The sequence below is a fragment of the Idiotropiscis lumnitzeri genome, chromosome 2 (assembly GCF_059441095.1).
Source record: "Idiotropiscis lumnitzeri isolate Australia: NSW breed Sydney's pygmy pipehorse chromosome 2, RoL_Ilum_1.0, whole genome shotgun sequence".
Classification (NCBI taxonomy): Eukaryota; Metazoa; Chordata; class Actinopteri; order Syngnathiformes; family Syngnathidae; genus Idiotropiscis; species Idiotropiscis lumnitzeri.
The window spans coordinates 16,078,360-16,094,676 of NC_142392.1; the positions used below are offsets into that span (position 1 = coordinate 16,078,360).

The 16,317-nt window shown below is 43.5% G+C and overlaps 1 protein-coding gene across 1 annotated transcript; it reads right to left on the minus strand.

Moving 5' to 3' along the window:
• Positions 1–1,746: 1,746 nt before the first annotated feature.
• On the minus strand, positions 1,747–16,025 carry ntf3 (neurotrophin 3). The gene is made up of 2 exons (XM_088283873.1): positions 15,881–16,025; positions 1,747–3,075 (listed from the first exon to the last, which is right to left on the minus strand). The coding sequence occupies exons 1-2, from the start codon at positions 15,896–15,898 to the stop codon at positions 2,200–2,202; spliced, it is 894 nt and encodes a 297-aa protein (XP_088139999.1). The 5' UTR covers positions 15,899–16,025; the 3' UTR covers positions 1,747–2,199.
• Positions 16,026–16,317: the final 292 nt, after the last annotated feature.

A 16,317-nucleotide genomic window follows, 5' to 3' on the forward strand; every position in this document is an offset into this window, starting at 1 on the left:
CACGAACACATTTCTGAATGCGGGGCCAAAGGGAACAAGACAATGGCTTTTACAATTAGTAGCAGATTTAAAATTTATGACAAACGGAGCAGCGAATGATGACAAACATGACTGCAACTGACTGGACGCCATGTTCTTTTTGCCGAATGCCGAATTTCATACCGCTCTAATATTGGCTCTCATAATTAATTCAGGTGTGTAGCTATGGGTAGTCAAGCGCTACATTTACTTACATTAAATGAAGATTTTTTTTTTTTTTTTAATTAATCGGACATTCACGCTTGTAAAATCTTTGAAAAAATTCATGACGACCCCCCCCCTCCTAAAAAGAAAGCGAGGGGGTCAAAAAACGGCAGATTTGTTGTCAAGTAATGTCCTTACTGTTAATTCAAAATAATTCTGTCAGCGACGGAAAAAAATGTTTTATCGGCCATATTTTTTTTTTAATTTATTGTCCGGTTTATCGGTTATCGCAATTTTATTCTGACAAATATTGAATCGGCATCCGCCTCAGTATATCCATATCGGTTGAGCCCTTTCTTTACTTTAATTTCAGCTTCATTGTTGAGAAGAAATGCTAACTTTTGCTCCTTTTATTTTGCCTCTCCCCAATTTTCTCCCGCCAGCAATGACGCCACCGCGGTAAAGAACCGCTAAAAGCGTTCCCATTTCAGCCTACAAGAACTCTGCTTCCAACTCGTGCCATCCTGAGAGAGTCAAATGATAGCAAGGCACATTCCGCAGTCTTTTTAAGGCGACTTAAAACTTTATGTCCGCACATTGAAGGCGTTGCTGATCTCCTCTCTGAAACCCGACAAATGATAAGATCCTCTTAGAATGGGAGATTACGGCTTTAAATCGCGGCTCGGCGTGTATGCACATCTCCTTAACTCAGCTTTGCCCTTTTGTAAGACTCCCAGTTATTAGAGAGAGCAAGTTTCGCCGCCGCCTCGCATGACTTCCGAGAACTCTGTCAGAAAAATAATAATGTCCAAAAACACCTTTTGTAGGGATTTGGTTTCAATAGACGGAAAGCAGGATTCATTTTATTTAGCAGGCCCACTTTTTAGAATATACCACTGACTTTTGTTGCATCTGGCGAGATAATCGAAGCGTAAATCATCGAACGCGAGCAGAGAATAAATGACTTTTTGCGCGATAGGCTGCAGCGGTCTTTTTTTTTTTTTTTTTTCTCCGTGTGGGCCTCTACCATTCTCTGGATTTGCATTCATGCAAATGTGGGTATTTTTCGACGACACGGGGATGAATCTAAACTAAAACAATCCGAATGCCGTAATTGATTCCAGACGTATTTTCCACAAGCAAGCCAATTTTTTTTTTGTCAAACTTTATTTTTATTGTTATTTTGGGTTTTCAAACCAAAATAGGTTTTTAAAGGAGCTGGTGGTGAAGAAATGTAATACAGTACGTGCTCACACCAGTGGCAAACCAATAATACAGTATCACGTCTTTGATCATGGAAAATTTCCAAACATTTTTTTTTTTTTTTCCCCCACGTTTTATTATAAAGAAAATAACATATTGCTCGTGATATCGTTTTCGTGACGAGAGGCATCGGGTGTAGACAATAGAGCAACGTTTGTTTGTTTCAGACGTGGTTTGGCCTTTATTTTTATTTATTTTTTTTAATATATTATGTGCGCCCAATCAAATTGGAATGCTGTTGCTGCAACTTTTTTTTTTACATTTGTGGAAATTGCTGTGTGTGGGTGTGTGTGTGTGTGTGGGTGTGTGTGTGTGTGTGTGTGTGTGTCCCTCTTTGCTATGCAACCACTCTGGTCAAGGCACATAGTAAGTCTGAGTGTGAAGCACCGTCGCAACCCAGCTTGGCCTTGTGGTCTCAACACAAGTCCATTGTTGTTCGTTCTTTGTCATATATTTTTTTTTTGACTTCTTTCAATAAATAACACAAATATAGTCACACATATATATTTAGACGAGCATGTATAAACTACATGCATTTCATATAATTTAAATAATTTATATATACAGTTCCCCTTCACACCCTGACTCAGATGAGTTCCTCCCAAACCAGCTTGTGGATTGGCCGCGTGAAAATCCTGGACGCGGACCCGCGTTGTCTTCAGTAGATGTCGTTTTTCTTTCGCCACCAAAGCGCATAATCCCGCAGAGGCGAGCCCTAAAACCGGAAGCGGAACGTACCCGTCCGATTCCGCTTCACGTCCGGTGACGTTTCCTGGAGAGTGCGCAAACGCAGGAAGTGTCTATGCGTATCCACCGCCAGCCGACTGAATTGCGAACCTGCGTCAGCGCCCGCACGTACGTCTGCGTCGTCTTACATTGGGAGTTCCAGTTCTTGTCATCAATGCCCCGACAGCCGCCCTTAAAGGGCCTCGGGGTCCGACAGCGCGTCTCGTAAAAGTATTGTTTAATATCCTGCGCGGCGCTGGTTTTAATTTTATCCAAAACGGTGACCGGGGTCCCCCTCGTATCCACCGCCTGACTTTTATCAGTCACCCACTGGCTCTCACTGTCGCACACCGAGTATTCCCCGCGATAACTCTTGTGTTCGGTGTAGCGCTTCTTCCGGGTTTTGTTCGCCGACATTTCGCCCTCCAGTCCGCCGCTCACAAAGTCATCCGCCATGTAGAGCGGCGGCGGTTGCAGCGGCGCCCGGTCACTCAACAGCACCCGGGGCGAATTAAAGCGCTTGTGCTGCCTCAGTAGGTCCGAGTTCAGCATCATCACTTGCGCCTGATCCACGCCGGCGATGCTCTCGCCGCTCCGGCCCACTTCCCCCCACTGCTCGGCGTCGCCGTCGGCACCGAGGGGAGGCGGCGGCGCGTCCTGGTGATACGAGTGCCTGCTTTTTCCCTGCTGGCTCTGGTTCCCCCGGTTCTTCACCCTGGTCAGGTCGGCCTGGAGAAGCTGGATGATGAGGGAGTTTAACGAGTCCGGACCGGGCTGCTGTTGCTCCTGCTGCTGCTGTTGCCCCCGGCGACTGTTGTCCATGTCGGTTGCCTGGATACCATAGAGGTACACGAGGACCATCACATAAAGCAGGATGGACATCACTAGATTCACCTGTAAGATCTGCGAAGACAGGACAGAGGAAGTTTGAGACCGAACTCGTCAAGATCTCCTGTCGCCGCGAGACGATTCTCGACATGGGTAGCGGCGATGTTTATCTTGGCTCGGGGACACATGGGAACTCGCATGCAGCTGCATATCATCAAGCGCAAAGTACACCATCAGGATTTGTTAAAATTTTGGGGGCGTTTTCTTTTTTCCCTTTTGAAGATGAGGAAAATGAGTGCCACGCAATGAGCCACAAGCAATAATCTTTTTGTTTTTCTGTTTGAATCCCTCTTTGGGATGAAACGGCGCATCAAGCCAAACAACAATTTATGCGCTGTGACGTGATATCAGAGAGGCGATGCGTTTTTCAATAACGCACGTTTGTTCCCGTTGCCTATTCTTGAGAACAATGCGCATGGTACGGTGCGCTTGAAATGATCAGTCAACATTTCGATGGGCAAATCGAGTATGGTGAACTTTGCATGATATGTCAAAAAAAATAAATAAATAAACGTCTTTTGAATATGTTCTATGTAGGCCAGTAGTCAAAACACAGCATTGTGATTAATATTGCGGAGTGAAGCAGTAAAATGCACCTGTTTTTAGCCATCAGGGGGCGGCCATTTTTTTTTTTTTTTTTTTTCACTTTCTTGGCGACAGAAAAGCTACAGCTACAGATTTCTTAACTCATTCGCTGCCATCGACGGGTAGAGAAGTTAAAAAGCACATTCATTTGATCTGGGCTGGCACTGAATGCCTTTGAGTGTGATGTCATTTTGTTGACAGAAAGTGACAAAATGGCCGCCCCCACGTCCCCCATGAGATGGCTAAAAAGCATGTCGACTTAGCTGCTTAATTCATATTCCACAAACACAATATGAATCTCGTTTGTTTTTGTTTTTTTTTTCATTCTAATTCCAATCAGATGGAGCGTACAATCAAATACACTTAAATTGTCTGATGATGCAATATCGGATTGTTGCTCGTATTCATTCATGTACATGCGTTCATAAAAAAAAATCAACAAAAAAAAAATCAAATCACAGCGTAATTATTGTATTTAGGTTGGCTGTATTTATTTTGTTCCTATTTTTGTCGTTGCTGTTGATGTGTATTTGGTTTATGCATTGGTCTGTTGCATTTGATTGTAAAAATGCTATTTTTGATGTGCAAATGTTAAATAAATCAATTTAAAAAAAAAAAAAAAAAAAAATCATGTACATGCGTTTTGAACTTGATTTCTCTTGAACTAACATCGCAAGCATTGCCCATTTTGTGGATACTTGCCAGTAAACACTTAAGTCGGCCTCCCAGTGAAGGCGAAACTTGCGTTATTATCCACAACCTCGCCTCCCGATTATCACGTCGCTTTCCGTGAAGAGTAAATGCATTGTGTACATCCTGTAAATGACTCGGGCGGCAGGTTCGGGCACGAAGAAGCATCTGAGGCCTCGGGGAGTCCAAAGGGAATTCCTCACATTCGCAAGAGGGCAGAGTTTTGCTAAGTTGTGTTCAGTGTCAACTTGGGCTTTTACACAAAGTCGGGAAAATGTGTCAACTCCATTTGGTTTCCAAGCACAAATCGGGAAAAGCGCTGGTTCATTTGAGGGTGAAATCGTTAAACGTCCCGGCGCCGACCTCCGACGTGCTGCGCCCAAAGTGTCATGGCGGCGTGGGGGCATGTTCACAAGAAGGTCATCAAGTGCCTGCGAGACTTGCTCAAGGAGAGTTTGTTCTTCATGTGACATTCACATGGTTGTGTGGTCGAAATAGAACCGAGCCAATGCGGAATGCTTGCTTTTGGGGCGGGGGGGGGGGGGTGGTTATTGTTTCACACCGCCGCAGTGCTTCATGTGATTTTTATTACCCTCATAATTAGTACAAGCTCCGTGTTCTTCTCTCGCCAGGCCGTTTTATCGGTGGCGACAATTGTAAAGTCCATTTCGCAGATGTCTTCTTAAAGGCTAAATGAAGCGGATCCGACACGCAAATAAAAAATGGCTCAAGTCCGATGACACGCTGAAGTTGATAGAGATCAAAAAGGGGGGTGTACTTGATAATTATTTGGAGACCATTTAGGAAAGCGTGAATTTTTTTTTTTTTTGATAGTGGTCAGAATGCATAATTTTCATTTACCAATTTTCATGTTTATTATCCTGACGAGGCGTGTTTTTGTTTGTTTGTTTTCCCTACCACCTTCTTTTGTTGTCGCTACAATGCAAAGCAGATGTTGCAAGGCAAGCCACGGCTTGGTGAGACACTTTTTTAAAATTTTTTTTTTTTTTTTATAGATGTCAGCTTTCACCACACAAGCCACCCTTTTATTGTAATGTCAAGTTCTTATCATCTTTTATCATCAAGCTGCGGAGGGGGATGTTTTGGTTTGTTTTAGGACCAACGTGATGGAGGAAAAAGATTAGGCCAAGTGTTTTGTCAACATCACAATCAGCAACATTGAATCTTTGTTTTCTTCTTCGGTAAAACATTCCTGGGTATATTTCCTCATTGCATTTAGCGCTTGCGAGTCAGTGATGAATGAATTTGATGCTTGATTTCGCAGCAATATTGACTGCTGACAGCTCAGACGCATACATGCTGTTCTTGAAAAAGCGACTCATTCAAACAGGACAACGAATTTTCTTTTATTTTTGGAGTGTTTATCAAGTCATCGAAACGCATCGGTTGCATGATTGCACCGTGACGTTAAATTTAATCATCACAAAGATGCTTTTATGGCAGCAGTCGGGCGGATGCTTAACGGCTCTTTCCGAAAGGGGCCTTCGAGTTGTTTATTGCGCCTCCCAATTGAAGTTTACTGCCAAATTTAGCATCACGGCGCTACAGCAAGGCCCGGGGAGGCGCGGCTATGGAGCCGTCAGAAATCTGTCTGGCCTCTCCCTTCGCCCACTTTATTTATTTATTTATTTATTTATTTATTTATTAACCTTTTATCCAACTCCGGCTGGAGCACAAGGAGCACCAGCCGCGGCTCGTAAGTGCGGAGGCTTCAAAACCTTATATTGAATACGTCTCTCCCACATACCCACTCGCGTGTATCTTACTTTTATTTATTAAAAAAAAAAAAAAAGAATCTCTCAAGTCAGTGAAGTCATGAAAATGTTTTTGTTTTTTTTTATTTATTTGTTAATTTTTTTTTAACTTATTCCCCTCTCGTATCGGTCAGAAATAACAAGAATCATGGCATATATTCTTTCTTTATCCTCTGTGACAAATAATTCTTAGGCCCACTGAAGAATAACTATTTCCATGTATTTCTGCATTATACTGCCCCCAGGTGGACAAGGTGCACGGACCAGAAGGAGCAGCACAATGTCCACTGAAAGCGTGTGGCAAGTCAAAATGATCTACCTACTATAAAAATGCAAATTTATGTGTGTGTATATATATATATATATATATATATATATATATATATATATATTTCTATATATATATATATATATATTTCTATATATATATATTTCTATATATTTATTTCTATATATTATTTTATATTTATTTCTTTATATATTTTTTATATTTATTTCTATATATTTTTTTTATATTTATTTCTATATATTTTTTTTATATTTATTTCTATATATATTTTTTATATTTATTGAGAGAGAGAGAGAGAGAGAGAGAGAGAGAGAGAGAGAGAGATCTGTATGTAACACAAATATTGTTACGTTAGCACTTAACCTTTTGCAGCTTTGCTCGGGTGAACTCTTAAGCGTGCAAATAAGGTCAACGCTGCGCTGACCCGATGGTAAGGGCAAAGTGATTTAACTTGTCTTTTGGCTGCCAGGCTATAAAAGTAAGGAGCTGTACACTAATTAGTGATTAATTGTTGCATGAAGCATGCTCTCAGAGGCAGCCTCATGTTTATTTGAGCCTGATATGACGTTAAGCGGAGCTGTGAATTATGAATTGCTCATTTCAGTGCCGTAACGGCGCGATTGAAATAAATATCGAATTTAAGAGTCCAGATAAAAGACACACTGGAGCAGTAATTTAATAAGCACCGCGGGGGCCTTTTAACAGCAGTCTACAGGCTAATAGGCATGGACTGTAAATGATTAAAAAAAAACATTTGATAACGTTCTGATTAGCAGGCACTTCCGTTTGTTTCTGTGTTGGTTTTCCGATCATCTAATAACAAAGCTTCATGGTTGTTTGAGAGTGCTGCAGTTCCCCCCAATGATAGACACTAGTCAGAGCTTTGGAGAACAGGGTGCCAAGGCGGCAAGTCCACCTCAGGGCTTTTCGCCCGGCAACGTCTCGTCTGAGCGCTAATTCTGCCCGCTTGACTCCAGATGTTTGTGCACTGAAGGGACGTGGCTAGGAGAAAAATATCAAGCATAAAGGTCATGTCGGCGGCTCATCTTCCTGCCAAGTTGCGATCCTCCTGATAATCATAAGAATCAGCACAACAGTGGTGAACAGGGGTTTATCGCAATCACCACACCTGATCATTTTTTTGGGGTTAGGACAGAAATCGATACGGATCTGATGAGATGATACCGTTGGGTGCCTTGACATTTGCTGTTTATCGTCCTCCAACCCGCAACTCGCTGTCTTTTCAGCCCTCAGGTTGTCAAGCGCGGTTAAAAGGGAAGGGCGGAATTCCAATGAGAATAGGAAATTTCAATGAATGTTTTACAGCCGTGAGGCAGGTGAGTCACCTCGCCATTATGCCGTGACAAAACTAGTTTTCGAGGCGTTTGTCAATGCAAGCGTCACTGGTTATGAGCTGGTATGAGTGCCTTCACCGACGTGATGGGAAGGGGACGTCCGACTGGCTGTTTGTGGTAGCGACAGCTGATTTGGGATTATAAACAAGGACTTTTTAAGTAAATTGCCAAGTTGGTCTTTATTTCAGAAAAAAGTCGAAAGATAGTACACGTTATAACATGTGAGTCATCAGGATCCCCGCCCCCCCCCCGATCATAAAAAGTACTTGGTGACCAGTGTTGTTTTTGGCAGGCCCTTTGGATTTAGTCTTAGTTTTAGTCATTTGGACGGAAATGCTTATCAGTTTTCGTCAGATTTGGTCATTCCCACTCATGATAGTTTTAGTCTAGTTTTGGTCGACGAAAACTCAAAACGGTTTTAGTCGGTTTTAGTCGTGCGTGCCGTCCCGGTGGTGGGTGTGCCCCAACGAAAGACAGGTTGCGCTTCACTGCAATGTTTTGAAAGACGGAAGGGAAGGGATGTCATCATTTGGTCTCGTCTCGTCAACGAAAATTTCATGTACGTCACGTCATGTTTTCATCCTCAAATAACCTCGTTTAGCTCGTCATCGTCTCGTTGCCGTCATGAAAAAAAGGGGCGTTAACCAAATATTTTCATCATCGTCATCGTTGACGTAGAAGTCAGTATCATTTCGATTATTTCCGAATAAGCCGTCTTGGTGAGGCAGAGAATTCCGGACTATCTCCACACACAGCTTGGTCTCTGGTACCAGTCCTCTCGAGAGGGGTTGTACTTTTTTCCTCTCTGAAGTTGCCCACGGTGAGAGACGCAGAACAAATGTGGGCATACTTATTGCCCCCTAGTTGACACGCCTCTGCAACATCGCATGGATATTGGGAATAGTGCCACCAGATTCGTAGACCGGGTTGGTGGTTTTTCTTTCTAAGGAGGGGGACCAGAGTGTGTGTTTCAACGATCACAATCCTCAGCCTCCTTGGTAAGGTCCGCCGGAAGTTTGAATCTCAGATTCATGAGGAGCAGTGTCATTTTTGTCTTGACTGTGGAACAATAGACCAGCTCTACACCCTCAGCAGTCCAGTCCACATGTGCTTAATGGACTTGGAAAAGGCGTTCGACCTTGCACCCCAGGGGATCTAGGGTGGGCGGGGATTCCGGGAGTATAGGAGAGACGCTCTTGTACAGACAGTTCAATCCCTTTACCACCGATGTCAGAGTTCAGTCCGCATTGACGGCTGTAAGTTGGATTCGTTTCCAGTGAGGGTTGGACTGGGGCTGCCCACTGTCACCGATTCTGTTCATAACTTTTATGGACAGAATTTCTAGGCGCAGCCGAGGCAATGAGGGGATCCGGTTTGGTGTCCTCAGTATTGGATCTCTGCTTTTTGCAGATGATGCGGTACTGTTGGCGACTTCAAGTCGTGATTTCCAACTCTGACTGGAGCGCTTCGCAGCCGAGTGTGAAGCGGTTGGGCTGAAGATCAGCACTTTCAAATCTGAGACCATGGTTCTCTGTGGGAAAAGGGTGGAGTGCCCTCTCCGGGTTAGGGAAGAGATCCTGCCCCAAGTGGAGGAGTTCAAGTATCTCGGGGTCTTATTCTCGAGAGAGGGGAGGACGGAGCGAGAGATCGACATGCGGATCGGTGCAGCGTCTGCAGTGATGCGGCCTCAGTATCAGTCTATCGTGGTGAAGAGGTAAGGCTGGTGCATCTTGTCAGTCTTCCAGCTGGAAGTCTCCCAGATGCGGTGTTCTGGGCACGTCCCACTAGCAGGAGGCCCCAGAGGACGATTGTCTCCCAGTTGTTTTGAGAACGCCTCAAGATCCCCCAGAAGGAACTGGACCATGTGGCTGAGGAGAGGGAAGTTTGGGCCTTCCCGACTTGAGCTGCCGCCCCCGCAAGCCCACCTCGGATTAGCGGAAGAGAATGAGTGAATGAAAAAAGTTTGGTACGCCATGTTTACTTGCATTTCCATTGTCCAAACTTGGGTAACTGATCACTGCAATAGTACGATTAGCAATAGGATTTTGGTTCTGTGAAATATTTAAACACTGAATGCATTCAGATTTATATCACACTTTAAGGATATGTCCTCTGGGTTGTCATTATGCCCAACCGCAAACAACATTCACCAGAACAACCCCAAAAAAAACCCTCTGGCTACATTCCTTAAATTTTCTGTTTCAATAGACTGAAGTGTTAGACAGGAAAAAAAAAAAATACTATTCAATTGACACCTTCTCCAAACTCACTAATAGCCCTGTCTGCACTCACAGGAAGAGATGGTTAGACTCCAAACAAGCTGTGTGTATAAAACAGAGAGAGTGCAGTTGATTCAGTATTATAAGCAAATTGCCCTCGGAGATCAGGGGAAGTTAATCCAGCATCAAGCCTAATGCAATCACCAACACAAGAATAGACTTGTAAGGCTCTACAGTGGCTTTGACCTTCCTTCCTCTATTTTGTGTGAGTGCGCGAATAGGTAGTAGCCACTTCACTCTGCTCTTGTTAATCATCTTTACGCAGCTCCCAGTGACCGAGGACAAACCGGAGGAACACCAATTCATCTCCACCGTCATGACAAAGACCATTTATTAAAATGCGGGAACTTTATTCTATGCTTTTTTTTTTTTTTTTTTAATACTGCCACTATTCAGAGTGAGTTGGGAATGACCTAAAGCAGGGGTCCCCAATCCTGTTCCTCGAGGGCCGGTGTCCTGCAGGTTTTCCATCTCTCCCTGCTGCGACACAGCTGATTCAAATGATCAGATAATCAGCAAGGTCTGCAGAAGCTCGATAACGACCGCTCAGGTGTGTTGCACCAGGGAGAGGTGGAAAACGTCCAGGAGACCGGCCCTCGAGGAACAGGATTGAAGACCCCTGACCTAAAGTATTGTGTTGGGCGGTTGCTGAAGAATTCAATTTTCCCCTTTTTTTTTTTTTTTAAAGGCGAGCGCTCGGACATCTTTCGCAAACCTGTCTGGCCCCATGCGAAAAGTAGTTGCCCCCAAAGTAAAGTGAGCGACAAGATCTCACCAAATATGTAACGGCAAGAATGCAACGATGACACATTCAGGAGGTCACAAAAAGAACCCAAGACAACCAAAGAACTGCAGGCAATGAGAAGGACACTGGGCACCAATAGAATTCACGGGAGGCACACAATCTACTACTGACAGAAAATATAAATAAATAAAATCCCCAAAAATACGTGATATGCCTAACGATTGGACAACAATTTTGTAGACAAGAACCACTTTTTGATGAAAAGAACATCATGCCTACAGTCAAACACAGTGGTGGCAATGTGATGGTCTTGGGGCTGCTTTGCGACTACAGGACCTCGACAAAGTCTAGAGTTAAATCCTATTCAGATGCATTGGGCTGACTTTAAATGAAATTAATGCCGGAAAACCCTCCAATATTTGTCGGGTTTAAACAATTCTGTGAAGAAGAGTTAGTCAAAAGTCTTCCACAGTAATGTGAAAAACTCACTCATTTGCATTTACTTTTTTTGTGTCGTGTCGGATAGGCTTGGATTTTTTCCCCCCCATAATTAAATAAACATTTAGGAATGCCATTTTAAATTGATTTGGGCGGTCGTTGTGCAATATTAAAATTGGCATTATGATGGGGCAAATATTTTTGATGGTATGATGATATCTCAGCTCAAGAAAATCCCGAAGGCGCCTAACAACCCCAGGAACGACGAAAATGGAATTATTCTACATAATAAAAGCAAACAATCAAATTCAAAGATCAAATTTGTGGAAACAATCAGTCATTGTTCATTGTAGCCGTTTAGATCATCATCAACAAAATTATTTACAAAGCTTGCCTCACTGAGCGCACATGATTCACCTCAAAATACAGATAACAATAGACGATAATGGCCAAGTTTCCGCTTTGGAAGCGCCTCATGATTCAGCTGCAGTGCCATTGTTCTTCTTGGTACTCGCTGTCATTTACTTGTGATCCCTGAATGCCATATTAGGCTCATTTTTTTTTTTTATCAGTTAACATCAGCCATGCCTTATATTTTAATATCTATTTAAATGTGTCAGAATGAGGACTGAAAAGAACTTTCGAATGCATCGGTTTCACTAGATAACCCGGAATGTAGCGGCTTGATTTACTTCCATTAAGATGGTAACTAAAATTAACCTTCAAGGCTTGATCGCGGTTCGCATGGTAGGAGTCAGCTGCCGTTCCGTTAATTTCTGATGCAGGTTTAAAAGAAATACGACAGCAGCAATTCAACGCAGGGATACGTATTTTATAAATCGGTGTTACTCGACTCGTTCACTGCCAGCCTAGATAAGAATGTACTTTATGGCTTCTCTGACCAAAGATCCACTCGTCAAGGTATTTTCTTTCCCGCGCGCACGATTAGAGGTCAAACTTATTGTAAAACACTCGCTAACTTCATTTAATGGCATTAACTGTGTCTGTCGGCTCGCGGTAATGAACTTTTGGCGTGGCGCTACACTCCCTGTGATACGAAGCCAAAAGCATCTGTAGCTGCTTAGTGGGAAACCCGTGTCAGCTAAAACAAAACGGTACGGAAGTGTATATTATTTAATGTCTCCCTGACAGAATGTAAACGATAAGATTAAAAAAAAAAATAATAATAATCTGATGAGTTGCACATGTCCGTCCAGTTCTTCTCATCCCACTCTCCACCGGGACCGCACGAGTTTGATTTTCGCTTTGTTCTCCCACTGGCTAATAAAATGGAGAGGAGTGGGCAGATGCGCATTGGGGTGGATCTCCGTGTCTGCGCCGATGCATTCCTAGTCGTTTAAGCGCATCCGCGAACCAATTTCCAGAAATGATCATTGAGAGCCAATTGCGGTCGATAGCAAGATCCTTCTTCACCTTTGTTTGCCAATTTTGTCGCGAACATCATCAAGATCAGTCCGGACTTGTTATGCGACATGTTCCCATCTATCCATTCGTCTACCGCCGAATCAAAACTCGATTTCCCAATTTGCGTTTATGATGTATGTCTTGATGAAGGTCAACGCACGACGTCCGACTGCATGTTCAATATCTTTGAACATTTTTAAAGCGGCGAGTGAGGGAACTGGGGCCCGAGTTCTTACAAGAGTCGCAATTTGCTTTCGATATTTAGCTTCATTGCAAAGATTAAAGTTAGGATTAGATTTATTTTAAGGTTGGGGTTAAAACCAAATGGCAGGACAAGCAAGGATTAGGTGTGTGTGTGTGTGTGTGTGTGTGTGTGTGTGGTTGACACACTGGGCAGCGAGTTGAACATCTGTCAGCTCTGAAATCAAAGTGGCCACTAAACCGACTCGGACGTCCACCCGTTCGCACACTTTTCTACACTCGTCTCAATCGAGATCAACTGCGATGCAATCCGAAAGAATTCAGGGGTTAATTTGCGTGATCACATCTATCTGCATCAATTCCACAGCCGACGCTCTTATCAGCAGGTCGCAGACTCCATGATTTAAAGTAGCGGAAACGAAAAAAAAAAAGGATGAGTGAGGAAGCTTGAAAGATGGGGTCGTAAAAAGAAATAATTAGGAACGCTGCGAGTGAAAGTGAGGGAAATAAAATAAACTTGAATTGAAGGGAGACGGTGGATTTTTTTTTTTTTTTTTTTTCTCGTTCTTCACTTTTTTTTTACTTTTCTTCATTGTACTTGAATCGTATTCATGATTAAGCTCCAGGCCAGGAACACAAAGTGCTATGTGAGACGAAGCACAAGCTTGTCTGTAATCAAATGCCTTATTTTTATTTTTTTTTCTTCGCTTGTACAAGCCATAAGAATGTGCCGCATATAAACACTCTGCTAAAAGGATAAACGATCACGGGCCAGCGTCGCTCTGAAAATTGCAACCGCATACGACCAAAGATCCCAACTTGATCCGAGCGCGTCTTCCAACATGTGATTGGCATCAAACTACGGGAATGCTATACAACGTATGCACGTTGAAAAGGTGTGCTTGGTCAAATTTGGACTCCACCATTGATCGAGATTTGAACTCAAAATTATTTCGACTTAGTTCTCCTTGAATGTGCAAACTTTGTTTTTTTGTTTTTTTTAATTGATTAACTCATTCAATCCATAAGACGTATATATACGTTTACAAAATTGTAGTCCCCGCCTCCCAAAGACGTATTTATACGTCTTAGCCTTTTGCGTCATAGCTCCGTGTTTTTATAGCATAAGAACACAATATTCCGTTGCAAAATGAGTCAACATCCAGAAAAACACTAGAATTGAAGGGTTTCCTCAAGTGAAAATTTTTGGCATTAAATGAGTTAGTTTGAACCCAAAATGGACCACGGACAAACAAACTCAACAGAACTTATATTAATCGAGGTGAACCTCAGGGCTCCGTACCGGTCAATAAAACTCTTCCACATCAATCCCCTCCGATCGTACTTTTACTGCACATGCTTTGCGCGGCGACCAATCGACAAGGCTTCCCCAAACTCTCGACACAAAGGCGAAAGCGTAATATTGTCCGAAATGTCGAAGCAATTCGACTCAGGGAAAACGTCATCATTGACAAACACGGCGAGAGCGCTTTCAGTTTCCGGCGATACGTGTTTGCTCTTGCAACCAAGCTATTAAGACGCTTGTGAAGATGTGACGACTCCTTCCAAAGTAAACAGCGCCTCATTTAATGGAGATAAGAGGAAGCCTTTCAGTCTGGATGTGATTTTAACATGAACTGTTGGCAGTCGTCCTCCGTCCATGATTGTTACGCATTTCTTTTTAATGGCGTGGCAAAAATGTGAAAATATAGCTTGAGTAAACCTCCTTGCAGCTGTCTGTGGTGTTGGGTAAATGAAGCTTCAAATCTGCTTCATGAACCAGTTGTAGTATTTTTGGACTCCTGTAGATGGCACTCTCGGTTCAACATTGGGCCGAAATCACACTGACTCGCCATTTTTTTTTTTTAAACTCTTTATTTCAACCTACAGTGCCACCTAGAGGAGTCAAAAATATTACAACTGGTTCATGAAGCAAATTTGAAGCTTCATTTTCCCATCACTAGTGAGTCGGCCTCGTGGTGCATTCAAGGACCTTTTTCTTTTTAAGCACCATTGGCGCTTGCCTCGTCTCCTTGTCCACATCCTAATTCCTCACCCTTCTGTGGCACTGGCGGGCGTGCATCCAATCCGCCGCCGCAACAGCTGTTTTGTAGCCTCGGCGTGTGGACACACACTCCATAAACTCGGCGGGAAAGGGAAAACTGCAGCAAAACTATCACACCTGCGTAACTGAGACGTCAAGGCCAGTGCGGTCGTTGTCCGTCGTACTCTAACGTGATACTTTGGCGCGTAAGAAGCACAGAGCGTGTGAATTTGGAAATGATTTCACTTCCGGCCCACGTTAGGTTTCAGACGTTTATCCACGCGCTCGTGCACGCGGGAAATGTGAGATCTGCGGTGCAGTCGCGAGCACGGCCATCGCGCTGATGAGAGCGATGCTCTGATGGGAATCCGATCTGAGACAAAACTTGGGCTTTCGCGCACTCACTGTTCGGGATGGCAACCCAATGCACGAAATTCTCTGACTTAAACAAAAACTTCCTGCGCAAGTAAACCGGCCGTTAAGGCATTGAAAACGAGCACAATGCCCATGAGGCCAAATATGTAACTGAAAAAAAATAAATAAATAAAATTAAGAAATAAGCTTCCAGTGGTTATATTAACAACTCAAACAGGCTTCACATTTCCAAAACTACAAGCCCTACCACATCGGCTCGTTCCACTCCCTTGAACGCGTCCACACGCCTTTTCACACAGCTCCAGGGGACTCTCACAATATTTATGCGCAACTTAAAGAAACCCAACCCTCTACCTGCACAAAGACCTGGGGAGTCTCTCCTCCCTTGCATTTGTCTCATGTGGCATTGTAATGGAGGAAACAAGCTTTTATACACATAACGTGTGTTGCGCAAAATATTCACTCCGCAGCCCTTCAGAGCTTTCAAAGCCTCCTTCGGTGCCAAGTTGAGTTCATTGAAAAGTTTTGGAAAGGCGCTCCGTTGCCACTCGAAGTTCGAATTCGTGTGAGCTTTGAAGTCATCGTTTCAAAACGGGTTACAAGAGAAGAGTCTTCCTACCGTAATAAAGGTAACCATAGCATCGGCCGGTTAGTATCCAACAGAGTCGACATGAAGGTGATTTAATTCTCGGACAGAATCCTTTGGCGAAAACTTCTCTCTCTCCGAGGAGGGCTGCAGAGTGCCTGCACACCACCAACGCCACACTGGTTCTGGAAGGAAGGGAGAGGATCAGGGTGTGCGTAATTCTCGCTCTCTCGCTCTCTTTCTCCCTCTCCTGCCCCCCCCCCCTCCCCCTTTCTCACCCTTTCCGACATAATCTACACACACTCTCTGATGCAGGACAGATGGCTCCGCAACGGGCCGGTGCGCACACTGCTAAAAAAAAAAAAAAAGTTTTTGTTGAATTTACTCCATTTTAATTGGTCGCGCAAAATGATCTGGGTCTACGAGATTATACATCTAGTTTAAAAAAAAAAAAAAACGATCTGGATCCA